This window comes from Alosa alosa, chromosome 11 (genome assembly GCF_017589495.1).
Source record: "Alosa alosa isolate M-15738 ecotype Scorff River chromosome 11, AALO_Geno_1.1, whole genome shotgun sequence".
NCBI lineage: Eukaryota > Metazoa > Chordata > Actinopteri > Clupeiformes > Clupeidae > Alosa > Alosa alosa.
In genome coordinates this window covers 1,092,553-1,108,264 of record NC_063199.1, presented here as the reverse complement: position 1 = coordinate 1,108,264, position 15,712 = coordinate 1,092,553, and the positions used below count along the sequence as shown (strand labels likewise).

The 15,712-nt window shown below is 40.7% G+C and overlaps 1 protein-coding gene across 1 annotated transcript in view; it reads right to left on the bottom strand.

The window, feature by feature from the left end:
* cep290 (centrosomal protein 290) overlaps positions 1-15,712 on the bottom strand; it is a gene marked incomplete in the record, with an annotated part of 207,938 nt that overhangs the window by 66,952 nt on the left and 125,274 nt on the right. The window contains 7 exon segments of the mRNA XM_048256361.1: positions 12,983-13,085; positions 13,180-13,295; positions 13,420-13,569; positions 14,752-14,916; positions 15,059-15,192; positions 15,288-15,372; positions 15,584-15,675. Coding sequence (XP_048112318.1) covers positions 12,983-13,085; positions 13,180-13,295; positions 13,420-13,569; positions 14,752-14,916; positions 15,059-15,192; positions 15,288-15,372; positions 15,584-15,675 — 845 coding nt within the window.

The window sequence follows — 15,712 nt, the reverse complement described above, 5'->3', positions numbered from 1 at the left end:
TATAGATAGATACTTTAGTCATCCCGAGGGAAATTTTAATAATTTAAACAGTTTAGTTAGCTGGCTAGCTAGCTAGCAGCTGGCTGAGTTTGTGTAATTTCCTGAAGTGGAAAGAGATTTTGTTCAGGCCTTCAGAAATCGTTTCTATTCTTTCCTCTTAATTCCATGTGTTGCAACTCTCGCTGGTAACTTTGTTAACTTATCCAGCAAACTATTAAAAATTCACAACTGTATCAAAACACTGCAACTCTCGCTTGCCCTCAAACTAGTTCATCTTCCGGTTTCTGGTTTGTCGTGCTCAATAGAGTGGTGCGCTACCATGTGCTACCCGGCCTAAATCCTGGCGCGCCAGAGAGTTCTACGTCATTTTGACGTCACATTGTCACGCTACTGGTCGGTTGTGGCGAGTATGTAGTAGCCATAAGTCCGCCACCACATTCTCTCGCCCCCGTGTGAACTGTAGCATGAAATTGTACTGGTGAAGTCTCTCGTACCATCGGTGGATGCGCAGAGGCCTGTACCCAGAACCAGACGTCGCGAGCAAGGCTGTAAGTGCTTGGTGATCCGTCCGTAATGTGAATGAACGGCCATACACATACATATGCCACCGCTCACAAGCCCAGACACAGGCCAGGGCCTCTCTCTCCCCGACGGAATACTTCTGTTCTGCTGAATTGAGGGCTCTGGAGGCAAATGTAATAGGTCGCTCTGTGCCGTTGTGGAGCTGAGACAGCACAGCCCCCACTGCGTACAGTGGGCAGTGCTTCGACTTGGCCAGCTTCCCTCGCGGTCCGCGCGCGGCATCTCGCGGCATCACGCGACTTTAATTTGTATTTTTCCAGTGACGCTGCAACAACCGGCAGAGGTCTCAAGTGAGCAGGGTGTCTCGTAAAAAGAAATGGAGCTGGAAAACCCTACACAGACTTCACTACAGACTTTAGCAGACTGGTTTAGAAATAATTTAATAGCCAGAAATATGCCTGCCCTGCCCTAATAAAGAAATATTTGGTTAACGGCGGTAGTGAATCCCGCTTGCAGCCAGTAGAAAAACGCCAGGACAAATGAAACATTCTGGTTTTCTCCGAAAGTGCAACGATGATAGACAGACATCATTTGGACAAAATATAGAGCATATTAACCTCCGTTGCTCAGCCAAATGCCTTTTTGTTGCGTCCTGTTATCACGGAGTTACAGGCGATAAACTATTTTTGATGGTCACAAGTTTACTTCATTAGCGTTTATTTCTTTGATTATTAAAGAGTGTTTTTCATTTAAAGGCTTGACTTTGTGCTTATTCAAAAGAGCATTTAGTGCTCTCCCCAATCCCAGACGTTCACATTGCATGTTTGTTTGTAATGGATGCAACCCCAGATACGCTTGTCATGGCCCGATACCGTGGGTGCTCCGCCTCGGCACCCACTGAAAACATCAAGCACCCACGCAGTGCCAGCTTACAGTCCCGCTAAATTTACATTCATTTAAAATCAAATCAGTTTATGTTAAATTCAGCATCTCTCATAATGTGATTGGATATGTTGCTGTCAATTCCCTACTTCATATACTAACCACCAATGAGAGCGTCTCTCGTATGAAAATTCCTGACACTTCCCACCTGAAGAATTACCGCAAGGCTTTGTCGGGTCTTCAGCCCCGAATGTTTAAAATGTATATAGCCCTGAATCAAGTAGTCTGACAAAGCGTATTGTTTTGTGACACAGCTAAACACTGGTACCTCCTACGTGGTCGCAAATGGTACCTCCTACGTGGTCGCAACTCACAAAAGTAAAGCAGATAGATAGAACTCACACAAATCTAGCCTACAACACGCAGACAGCTATATGCGCAGGGGAGAGAGCGCGTGCACTGTGCTTTATGATTGTTGCCTTCTGATGGTATCTTGCTAATTCACTGAACTGCATTAGGTGACACAAATGGTATTGCCTTTATTTTATAACTCCTTGTCTGAGCGACTACCAGGCCTATGGTTTTTAAAAGTCAGATGTTCCCTGACAAAGACATTCGAAAATTAAGAATGTTTATTGACTTGAAAAATACACACATTTTTGCAAACTCCCTTCATTCAACCCTTGAAGACATCGCGGTCTGGTGCGCTATGTAGATCGTTTCTCGTACCATTTAATTTCTCAGAATTTAGGTCTACTAGGCCTACAATAACGTCATCACCAAATACATCTTTTATTTTTAGTTGATCAACCACAAAGAGTAGCATAGGCCTACTGTGCACAGTGCACTGACGACTGTAGCAGCCCAAGGTAACCAGTTGTTGATAGATGAGAGGCAACCCCTTGTTTCAGATAGCCCGGACAACATGTTACCTGGGTGTTGCCTACAATAGTTAATTGATTCGCGTAACATATTAGTTGGCTCAAAGAGTAGGAAATCAGGATGGAGAGAGTCACGCATGTGTTGCTTTTATGGATCGAATCCAGTTTAATGCTAGTTTTCAAAACATATATTTTTACATGTCTTTTGTCCGAAAGTGGCTGTAATGTAGCCGAAGCCATGGCGATGAAAAGCGAATTTTCAAACCGCCTAAAACAACTTGTTTGTGAATGTCTGACAACTGCTGTAAAGCGATGCACGCGCAAAGGAAACCAGTAGGTGGAGAAACCAGAAGGCACATAACACCAAAATCCATTTTAAGGCTATTTCGCATAGGCTACTCAATGGTGCTATTTCACACGCATTATAGCGACCCCCACTCACTGGGGTTAGGTGGAAGGTGTTAATAGACGATTGGCGTAGCCTACAGTGGACTAGGGCTGTTAAAATTGCTCAAAAATGACGTTTGAATATCCCCTCTAAAATAAACACATGTATTCGAATATATTGGAATATCTAGGCTATATTATTTGCGCATTATGTCAATGACGTGCATCATGTCATCTGTTTTTAACTTTTTGTATGGTTATTGCTTGACAGGCGGGATCCCAAGCAGCTTTCAGCCATAAGGCATTTCCTAATTCACCCGACACTGATATTCAAAATGTTGAAACTAAATTAAGCAGTTTAATTAAATGTAATGTTCGTTGTAAACAAACGGGCTACTTAGTGAGGCTTGGCCTCACAGATGCGCTCGTGCCTTAAATGGCAATACAAATCTTCACGATAGGCCTATTAACTGACCGCCCGATTCACGTTGGTTGGGGGGCAGGGGGGGGCCATCAGACATTTGTTCCCAAGGGTCTATGAATTGTTAATCCGGCCCTGCCCCCAACGAACGCAACTTCCCACCTCTGAGACAGCTGAAAAGAAGTCTAGAGGACTCCTAACTCACTAAGACCTACTTACTGTAGGCTCCGCAAACCACAGGGCTTTTTTTGGGCAAGCCTGCATTCGCGGCAGGCCTTCTGTTGAAGAATTTTATATAAATCCTGCGCTAACAGTAATCCTCATACCAACCCCGTACGTAAGTGCGTAATTCTGCGGCATAAAGCAGATGTATTTGTTTATTGTACATAAAAATAAAAATAACCTGTCAAGCAGTCAATTGACTACATTGCAGTCAATAAGTAGGGCAAATTACGAAACCAAAACGTGGGTCATAGTTGTCTAAGCCTCTGCTGTGATGCCAAACCCATGAACAAAGACGCATTGATATCTGCTAGTTTTTTTTTGGTGAAACAAGCTCACAGCCGAATGAGTCATAGCACTGAAGGGAGAGGCAACTGGCATGTGCTCTCCCCACGGGCCAATGGTTGTACAAGTTTTCTCCTGTGTCTACGATATTAACCTAGCGTTCATGGGCTTCGGAAAAACCTTTCTCCGAGTGAAAACATCATCATTCCTCGTCATTCACGTCACTTAATGTGTGAGTCAGAGGTCGGAAGCTGGGGCTAGATTTTGCTAACAGAGTTGCCCAGTCACATTGTAGTTTGTTTGTAGTCCATGTGGCCTTTCATGTCCAACAGTTTTAATGTGAACCTGGGAATTTGCCCTTTTTATCACTTGAAAGCTGCATATATTTCTTTCACGAGCATCTTACACTATATTTTAAGCAAATACAGTTGTTTGTTTAGGATTAGTGAGTGTATGTTTTAACCTTTGTTGTGGCATCCGTGTTTGTCACACATTCCGTTGGCAAAGCGCACATGAACACTTGCTGTCGGAAAAACAAAGTAGCCAAGGGGGCGGTCCTTGTCATTCCGAGGTGCTCTGAATGCACCATTAATCCAGTGTTTTGTCAAGTTGCAAAATGCTATTCGTTTTAACGAATTTTTATGATAGTATGAAGTACTTTTTGTATAGGGTACTATCTTAATTGCTTTATACTCAATACTTGACCAATGGCTATTGCATCTGTCTATTGAAAATGAGAATGTGGCATGTGATCTACTGTGTAGGCTTCATAAAATAAAATAAACAGATTGCTAATGGCCTACAAGTTGATCTGGGGTGCGTTTCCCGTACAACTACGGAGTTTAGCTTTTTACTAACAGGATGCATCGTTCAACTAACCAACATGTAAGTTTCCCAAAACTGTCGTACTTACATAGTACTGTAAGTTTGGACCATGATAGTCCAGACTACTGAAGTTTGGAAACTAAGGTGGTTAATGACGTTTAGTAGCACGTGAACGGGCACCTGCACATACTTCTGTGGCGCATTGCGTTAAGGCCGGCAGATGACAGCCACCGTTGCACAGCAGTTACCAGTCCCCTGTCCAAGAGTTGAAATCTGGGTTAAGATTTTGACAACAATATTGACATCGTTGTATACCTAAGTTCATCTTTTATGCAGATCATATTATCAAAATTAGAATCAGCCTTCTTGGCTTGGTTTGCATAAACTAACAAGGACCCCCCCCCTCCATGAAAATCAAAGGCTACATATTCTCAGCTGACTCGTCAAAAAGTGCGCACCACCTTATTATTATCTGCAGGTGTGTGACTTTTACTTACGTGCACATGGCTGCAAATTGACTTTTAATTTATGTATTTTCTGCCTTGGGCAATTTAAAATATGGATGTATGGTGGTTAGAAGTGTAAATAAAAATTAGAAACCTAAATATATTCATAATTATTAATTTGCAAACAAATAACTGGCGTCAGTGACGTCTTTGACATGAAGATCCCTGGAACTATGATTCTACCACAAGTCGAGAGGTGTAGTTTTAACTACACAACTTTTACGATAGTGGTTCTTTAACGCTCGTTGCTACTATGGTTTTGGGAAACACTAACGTAGTGTAATGATGCATTGGACTATGTAAGTTCCAAATATGTAATTCTGCGGCATAAAGCAGATGTATTTGTTTATTGTACAGAAAAAAAATGACATGTCAAGCAGTCAATTGACTACATTGCAGTCAAGAAGTAGGGCAAATTAATTTTACGAAAACCAAAACGTGGGTCATAGTTGTCTAAGCCTCTATAGCGTAGCCTGTTAAAAATGTCGCAAAAGCCTACCCAAGGCTACAGATTAATTCTGAACAGTTATTTCTCTACTGGCTCAATTATCACGCACTGTTTTGATTTGCGTAGTTGCGTTAACCCAACACTGACAATAATGTAAACAGCAAATTTCGATTTCCGTTACCACCGTGTAGTCAAGCCTTAAGCCATACCCAAGTAGCCTAAATCGAGGTAAATCGAGCTTTTTCAGCAGGGCCGGCAGGCAGAGTGATGTACAGTGGCAGAGTGATGTACAGTGGCAGAGCGGCTGAAAGTGGCACTAAAGCTTCACGCAGCTTCACGCCTCGTAATGCGCGACTGAAGTCACCACCCCTGGGATACCAGCGAAGATGGTGGACATTATTATCTGGAAACAGCTAGGGGTGGAGCATAGGCCAAAAGGGAGCCTGGTGTAGCGGAAGACGCCTGCGTGTGTGACGAAAGCGGTGAGGTTACGGCTGTCCGGTTGCAGAGGTACCTGCAGGTAGCCTTTGCGGAGGTCAAGCTTTGAAAACATTGTGGAGCCGTAAAACTGAGAAGTCAGCTCCTTTGCTGTGGGCAGCGGGTATTTGTTGGGTACAACGGCCTTGTTCACCGCCCTCAGGTCCACACACACACGCAAACCCCCTGACTTCTTCTTCGCAATGACCAGGTTAGAGATCCAGGGTGAGGTGTTGACTTTCTCAATGATGCCTATGTCCAACAGCTTTGTCAGCTCTGCTGTGACGTCATCTCGTAGTGCCAGGGGAATGCGGCAGAGAGGCTGTATGACCGGGTGTATGTCCACGTGAAGTAGAGGCTGATGGGTGAAAGCGGAGATACAGCCAAGGCCGGAAAAGAGTGCTGGTCATCGCTGTTCCCTTGGTGTGCTGACCTGGACAATCTTAGCCCCACAGCTGTCCATGAACGTGAAGCCCAAGCTGGTGATAAGGTCCAAGCCCATGAGGTTAGCTCCATGCCGCGCCACCTAAAAGGTGAAGGAAGCCATGGATTTGTTGCCGTGTCGCACTGAACAGCTGAGGGAGCCCACTAAGTCGATCTGTGCATTGCCATATCCATGGAGAACGGCCGAAGGTGTCTGCAGCATGACATGGGGCAGGAAGCGCTTGACTGTGGCCCAGTTGAGAAGAGATAAAGCCGCTCCGGTATCCAGCAGCAACGGTACACAGACCCCATCTAATTCCACCGTGCACGTCTTGAAGGACACATGGGCAGAGCTGATTGAGTGTATTGGTGTTGGGGCCGACGAGCTAGCCCCAGCCTGTCGTGGGCCTGACCGTTGGCCGGTGCAGAACGACAGACTTTGGCAAAGTGGTTGTCTTTCCCACAGCGCTGGCATGCTTGTCCTCTGGCAGGGCATGTTGGAGCCAACGGATCCACGGTACCGGAGGCTCGTCCGGTAATGCCAGGAAAGGTGTAGGTGCTGGGAGTGCAAGCTCCATCTTCGTCGCCAATGTTATGTGTGTGCAAAACACTAAAAGAATTGGGAGAGCCACGGCATGTTCAGCTGTTTACTTTCATAAGTTTGAACGAACACACAGAGACCGGAAACCAGCAGCGGTCATATCAAAATAAAGGCACAATATGAAACACTGACATCTCATAAAACCATGTCATGGAGACATAACACCATCTGCCTAGGGTCAGATACAGGACAGTAAGGTCTGTATGACAAATGCATATGTTAGTCAGGTGTAGAGAATAGGACATGGTATTTAAAGCCACCTTAGGTTAAATTTACAAGAGGTGGGATGATTACATATCCGGTATGATAATGCAATCAACTAATTTTCATGGTGATATGTGAAGGCTAATTTTTTTCCCCTATTTGCGTGAGAAAAATACTGTATAGCGCATGAATAGGGTATATTTAGGTCTTTTTTTCTAAACTTTCCCCTATTGGGATTCTTCGGGCTTTTTTCCCCTTACTCAGGACCAATTGAGGATACAAAATCAGTTAAGTTTTCTTCTGTTGCAATTTGTTCAACCTTTTTTCATAAAATGACTGGACTATACATCTGTAGCATTAACTTGGTTCTGGTGATAGGCTACCTTACAAATTGTAGCTGGGTATAATTGTAGCCTCTGGCTCCGAATCCTTTTCCCATTCAATCAAACAACAACAATAGCTGAGCGCATACACACTGCTCGCATGCATAGACAGTAAAAGAAAAAAAGCTTGCTTGTCTGGTGTAACCAATAGAAGCTTATATTTGCGAAAGTTCTGTGGGTATTCCGTGTTCGTCCTATACGATTCGTGCATGATTGTTCAAGGACTGAAAAACTTTAGCTCACAGACCTTTTCTCCTCCGTGTAGCAATAGCGCTGAAAATCTTGTGGTATGCATGCCATACAATAGGACTGTGCATTACCTGTGCATAGATCATGGAGAGATTTCAGATGAGCAATAACTATAAAAGGCGTAGTAGTAGCGGTTTTGCTAGGCCCAGCGAAAGCTGGCAATGTGGAATATTCCACTGGTTGGTGCACACGCAGTGTTCAGATTGGTTGTCTGTCCATTCACGCGGATTTCACTGGAGCAGATCTTGAACACAACTTCGGTAGCCTATGTCTCTTAGCTTTCCACTTTCATCAGGCAATATATGTAGCCTATAATATGCTGTGCAGTGAAAAAATGTAAAGTTGATTTCTGTACAGACATATGGTAATTAGTGTCGACATGAAATTGTAAAGATGTGTTGGCTAAATGTAGGCCTAACAACATTTCTGTTCAATTTGTTTGATGATATGAAAATGGATGTTCCATGTGAAGTTTGTCATCCGCAGGAAATGCTGTAATTTGTTGACAATTGTTTGCTGTGTTCAGCCTTTGTATAAAAAAGATTGTTTGTATCTTACTACTTTTATTTTTGGATGAAAACATAACCATATGAAGAAATATAGAAAACTGTATTATATTGAACTATACAGTATCTTAATGCATTCCGTCAAGTCAAATATCCTATATGGCTTTAATAGAAAAAGCAACACATCGTGATGCATCGAGGAATCGAATCAAATCTCTGACATGATAATTGTAATCGAATTGAATTGGGAGATCAGTGACGATTCACACCTCTAATTGTTATGCTAAAGTTGCTAATTGTGGGTAAAAATGTGATAGCCTATGAAAATCTATGGTGCTGAGGGGTTCGTTTTGGTCAACTCCCATAGCAAAAATCTAAACACAAAAACCACTACTTGTCAGATGACAAATGTGTGTAGGGCAAAACGTCAGAGCTCTACATTATCGACAGTTTTTTGGCAGGTGTGATTATCCAAAATCCACGTTATTTTGCCATAGGAAAAAAAGCATGGACACATTGTATACAAAGGGGCACGTTGTCTTGAGAGGTGTATTGTTTTTTCACGTAGTATAAAAAATGGCAAAGAAATCAAAGTGTGGCTCCACTCCATTAAGGTGGATGCCAATAAAGCAAAATGTCACTTATGTGCAAGAGATGCTTATGTGCAACGCAGTTTGCAATTAAAAAATCTTGCACTAATCTGTTAGGCTACATTTACATTTCTTCACTTTAATACTGAATATGGGTCATTCTATAATTTGGGGTACATTTCAAGTGGAGAGAAACCAAAAAGAACACACCTCAAATCATAGAACACACCTCAAAGTTAACATAAGTATTTGCTGAGCTTAAACCTGTAAGACTTCAAGTATTTATTTAAAAAAAATGATGTAATAACAGAAAAATCTATCATTTTTTTAACTTAAATCTCACTTAATAAGGGGCAGCCGTGGCCTACTGGTTAGCGCTTCGGACTTTTAACCGGAGGGTTGCCGGTTAGGTGCCTTGAGCAAGGCACCTAACCCCTCACTGCTCCCCGAGCGCCGCTGTTGTTGCAGGCAGCTCACTGCACCAGGATTAGTGTGTGCTTCACCTCACTGTGAGTTCTCTGTGTGCTGACTGTGTTTCACTAATTCACGGATTGAGATATATGCAGAGACCAAATTTCCCTCACGGGATCAAAAGAGTATATATACAGAAAAAAGACATTGTATGTAATTGATGTTATAACAGTTAGTAAATTAATCTCCAAAAAATAGATCGTTAGACTTAATAACATTATGTTTAGTCAAGTTGAATGCATGAATCTGTAGTCGGAGACAGTCAATAATAAAAAAAGTAATTTAGTTAATATTTTGTGGATAAATTGGGTCTAAAATAAATATAAAGCATTGTTTTTGCTGAAAGGTTGTTCTATTAGCATAATTGTTCAAAATTGATTCCATAAAGATTTATCTTTTTGATAATAACTAAATCTTTATCATTGAGACGCGAATTGTACCCTGAGAATGACCCATATGTTAAGTAGGCCTATACAGAAATAATCTTTTACATATTGTTTATTTTAATATGTTCATGTTAATTTTGATAACCGATTTGTTATTTGTTTCACCACTAAAGGAGAATGTATTTATTTTTAATATGCTCATGTTGATAACTGATTTGTTTCACCACTAAAGAAGAATGCATCTTTGTTGTTGAAATTGATTTACAAACAATGGTATAAAAAAAAGTATTATTTAGAAACTGGCATCGACATCAAGGTATCAAAATTGGCACCGTACATTTTGAATGATATCCAGCCCTACCTTGCAGACACCCTGTTTTAAGACCCCGCGGGTACCCTGCCAGATTCATTATGACAATAGTGTCCTTTCTAGATTCCAGCTTGGGTAAGGCCTCTGTTTCACTTTTTGTCATGTTGCTGGATTTTTCCTCTAGTTTGACACAGGTAACAATAGCAGGGTTAAGGCCAATTCCAATGCTTCCCTTAGCTCTACCCTCAGTTTTGTGCGTTTATGTTAGGTGTAGGGGCAGAGGCAGGGGCAGAGGACAATATTGGCGGGTGTCCAGGGGCTTTTGTCCCCCAGGAAAATTTTGAAATTCTTGTTACTAAACACACCATTTCAATGCAGTTTGGGAGGGACAGAACAGAGCAAGCAGCGCCCCTTTTCTGTGTAGCTCATGTGACATGGTGGCTTTAGGTGAATGAAGATGCAGATCATCTCACTAATTAATTTATTTGTGCAAGCCCATGGTCTGCGTTCACTCCAGCATGACAAGTGAATGTTTTTAAAGCCGTCACCGCAACAGGCTATATTTGCTACGATATATGCTATTGTAGCCTAACAGACAAAAGCTTAATTTTGAGGCATCACTGGGCTATTAATGCATAGGCCTAACTATAATTTTTAAATGTAAAGTAAATGTAAAAGACACAGAATAATGACTGAACTGTAAGATCAAATTCAAAAACGTTTTAAGTCTACCCAAAGCATGTTTGCAAACATATGCAAAGGGAATATAAATAAATATAAAAGGATTAACTGTGTTTACTTGCGTTTAGCCTCCACTAAGTTTACATCCCTGGTTACAGGAATCCATGTCGTTGTTGTTGTTTTAAATATTGTTGCTTCTAACCCACGTTATCTCCTGCGTTAAGTTTCACTTGCGCAGGGACGCACACACATTGCATGAGCGCTCATACCAATTGTAGGCTATGCCTCTATAGTTGAGAACACCAAAGAAGTATTAAGAAGTATTTCCTGATTGGGCAAACTTTTAGTTTATTTTTCTTTCAGTCCGTGGTTCCATAATACCATTCAATCTTGCTGCAAATGATTAGACGTGTGACAGAAGCACCGGCATAATTTAACTTTGCGGTTCCGCGGACCAATAATCCTCTTGTCGAGGAGGCTCATAGTTTGTGAGAACAGAACGCAGTTGCATGTCAAGTTTTGCCAAGGGCCTGTCTACACAGAAACAACAAGTGGCTTGGTGCGTGCACCCCCAATTTCAACGTCTTTGACTCCCTGCATTTCTACATTTTCGTGACAAAAAGTAGGAGGGATATAAAATCGTGTTTCAGCAAAAGAAACTGCACTGTTTCACCTCTTCATTTAACAAAATTCTGTAAATGTTTAGGAACTGAGGAGACTATTTGCTAGAGTTTTGAGAATGAAATGTTGTCACATTACTCCCCAATGCACGATTTCAGTTGCTCAACAGTATGGGGTAGTCTTAATCATGTTTTTCATTCCATTATGCCCCTAATTTGACAAATTTGGACTGCAGACAGGCCATTTTAGCACATGGACTCTTCCTCTATGGATAAATACTATTTAAATATGTGCAGAAAATGTTCATTTTGCCATTGTTTTCCTGAAATATTCAAGGTCTTCCCTGGAATAGATATTGCCTGATGGCAGTATATGTTGCTCAAAAGCTGTATATCTTTCAGAATTGATTGTGCTTTGCCAAATGTGCAAGATGCCGTCATAGATAATGGGTTTGGAACTGAGCGCTAAAACAAGTTGGATAGGTTGGATACTTGGACAGGCCCTCTCCTCTTTAGCCCAGATGAATCCATGATTTCCAAAAAGAATGGCAAATTTTGATTGGTCTAACCACAAGACCTTTTTCCATGTTACCTCAGTCCATTTTAAACAAGCTCAGGCCCAAATAAGACGGTGGTATTTTCTGTATTGTGTCTCAATACAATTTTGGCTGCAGTTTTTGAATTGAGTATCAAACTGTGCACATAGACAATGGTTATCAGAGGTTGTCCTGAGCCCATACAATGACAGGTGTGGAAACAGGTCTGGTTGATGCAGTGCCATCTGAGGTCCAAAAGACCACGACCATCCAGTGTGTTTTTCAGCTCCTTCCCTTGTTTGCAAAGATTTCTCTGGATTCTCTGAATGTTTTAATAATATATTGTCCTGTAGATGATGAACCCCCCAAATACTTCACAATTTCATCTTAAGAAGCATTGAAATTACATTGTTTAATTTGTGCACACAGGTTTACACAGAGTGATGAATACCGCTGTATCTTTACTTCTAAGAGACCCTGCCTCTCTGGGATGCTCTTTTTCATACCCAAATCATGTTGCCAGTTACCCTAATTAGTTGAGAAACATTGCTCCTTTTGTTTTCTTCTTATCATTACACAACTTTTCCAGCATTTTGTTATCCCTGTCCCAACTTTTTTTTTAAACATGTTGCTGGTATCAAATTGAAAAGTGACATATATTTTCCATGAAATAGTCAAATTTGTAATTTTCAACATTTGATATGTTGTCTGTGTCCTTTTTGCAAGTAAATATGAGTTTAAGAGATTTGCAGATTACTACATTATGTTTTTATTGGGTATTAAGATCGGCTTGGTAGTGTATAGGTCTAATTGAGTGCCTGTCACTTTAAGACGTTTGTGAGGGAACCCTTGCAATTGTAACACAGTTAAACGGCTGCTGATGTGTGGATGCAATTCATAACATTTTCTACATAGTTAAAATAAAGGTTCAATGTATGGGAAACACTGCCAACACCCCTCCCACTCATGTCATATTGCTTAAGCATACATCGGGCACACCGGCAACATGGCAGCACAGAGTGCGAGACTCATAAAGAGAACATTTTGACAGTAATTACAACTATCATTGTTTTACGTCACATTCAATCTTGTGGCCATATATACGATCTTGTGATAAGGTGTGAAGGTGAAAAAGTGTTAAGAATGAGGCCTAAAATCATACTCACAGTAAACTCTTTGACCTTCATCTCATCCACCTTTTTCTGTTCCTCCAACTTATTATTTGCCTCCTTAAGTAACTCTCTCTCCTTCTGCCATGCCGCTCTCTCTCTGAAATCAAAACCAGCTAGAGTTAATATTTTAAATAGAATCGTTTGCTATCTTTTTTCAATTATAAAGAGATACTTTTTCTTGTCAACCAAACCTTTGGTATTCTTCATATAGAAGACATTGCTGGTGCCGAATCACAGCTAGTTTCCTTCTATACTCCTTTAAAGCCACCTGGAGTCGTTTGCATATATCTTCTTTATCTTTAGCCTCCTAAAAGAAAATAGTTACATGGCACACAAAATCAGACCAAACTGCTGAAATATCTAGTCTATTATAAATATGTTCTTTCAAAAATGTATACATTGTTTAAGAATGAAATATGCTTTTAACAAACCAGCAGAAGTCGAACAGCGTAATCATTTAGAGAGCTGATGGTGTCCACACTAGATGGTGTCAATTCCTCGGGAATGAACAAGCCCTTAAAACCCTCTTTGTTCACATTAGATTTCATCAGTGTTTCTAACTCACTCTCCAAATGCATAATCTGCCAAAACACATTCAAACAAAAGTGAGTGCAACATTCTGCAGCGATTGCTGTGCAAAATTAACGGTACAGAAATTTTTCCAGCAGCAGTGCTGTTGATCGTAGGAAGCCCCCCCCCCCAAAAAAAAGAGAAATTACTCCTTAAATGGTGACTTCTGGTGGATTTTGTGAAAGAAATGGACAGATTGAGTTACAAATTATGACATAACGTGCACGTCGAATTGAGTGCCTGTCACTTTAATGCCATGACGGCCTGTGAGGCTTGCTTGATTCTCACCGTTTTAAGCTAACTTAGTAGCGTTGTTGTGCATGGTGCATAAGAATATGTGGATGAAATGAATTATGTTTTCCTTGTCATTTGGTAAAATAAATGCTCAAAAACTCGAAGAAAATCTATCTTGGATTATAGGAGATTAAGTGTCTTGTATCATTTCTATAATGTTGGTGAGCTCTACAGGAATTACAAACTATCTCCAGATGTAAATGGTTGCGTATCCTATTACTCAAATTCAATTAAACCCACCTATAGGCAAGCTAGACCTTAGTTTCACAGTCTAGGTATGTTAGCATCACAGGGCTTGAAAGCATTGCCTGTATCACAAACAAAAACGAAACAATGTGTGGAATTTATCTGGGAATAGGCTACTGAAGGTAGGGACAAGCTATCTCGCTGGCGTGTTTAATTTGGTTCCTTGGTTAACATAATGTAGGCTACAGTACGTTTTTTTTGCACAAAATTCCAGGAGCGGCGCTGCGCCGCTGATGAATACATTGTAGGGGAAACACTGTACACAGTGGTGAAAATGGAAAGAGTGAAATTAAGCCACAGGTAACTATGAACTTTAACAACGGAATGAGTAAAATTGACAATGCTTGCACTGCACAACTTTATAAACCCATACCATAGGGACCACATATTCCTGGGTTATTCATATAGGACTGTATTTTTCCAATCATATGTGACTTATAAAAAGCATAAAAAGACTACCACAACCAAAATGTAAACTACAATGCCTGGAGGGATGACTGACTCATTTGGCATTGCTACAGAGTCAGTGTCAAATGTTTAATCAGCTCAGTACTGAATATTTGTTCCAATTTCAGTCAGCTAGTTACTTGACAACTTGAATATATGGAGCTTAATTATTATTACAGCATTTAAGAAGTATCGAAATTGAATACCTTTTCATTGGCCGTTGTCAGTTCTCTCAAAGTCAGCGCTGAATCCTCCCTTACACCTTTCATTTCCTGTCTGAGTTCATGGTTTCGATCTGCTAAATAGTCAATCTGCATCTTAATTTGCAGATTGGTTTCAGGCGTTCCTTCTGAATTTCTCATTTCTAAAGCCTTTAATGTACACAAAAAGCCACACATATGAACACATTCCTAGCAGGTAAAAGCTGAGGCAATGTTTTAATGTGAATTACTGAAACTTCTCAACCTTATAAAATCATATGTCAAAGAGAGAACCTTCCAAGACCAAACTCACAGTCACAAGTCTTTCCAAACTGGGAACACTAATTCCCAATTCTGTGTGTGTCCTTTTCTGGCTGTCCTGTAAAGCTGCAAGTATCTCTTTAATGCCTTCTTCCAGGTGCTTATTTTCATTTAAGAGTTCATTAACTGTAAAGATAATGCACATTGACTGATAATCTGTTTTCACATTAAATTCACATTAAAATTAATTTTAAAAACATAGTATAGAGAAGAAAACATACGTTTGGCCTTAAATTCAGATGATTCCTTTTCTGCTAGCTCCAGTTCTATCTGTTTGCTTTTAAGCTCCATCCGAAGATGTTCATTCTGTGAAATATTGTAAATGTGAAAATGTGAAGTATTTCTGTGAAATCCCCCCCCACCCCCCCAAACACACACACACACACACACACACACACACACACACACACACACTCGTACGCTGTATATATTATAAGTAATATCAAAATATTTCATGGTACTTCAAGCACTTGCCTTCTAAAAAGCAAGCAAGACTTGATAAGGAAAGCAGATATACCATTTTTTTAACTTTGTCATCTTCTGTGGATGCAATAGCAGGCTCTCTTTGTGTGTAGATGTTAGCCATAAGTTCACTGCTCACCGTCATACCTGAGTGAAAGTATATTACACAACTAAATGAAATCAT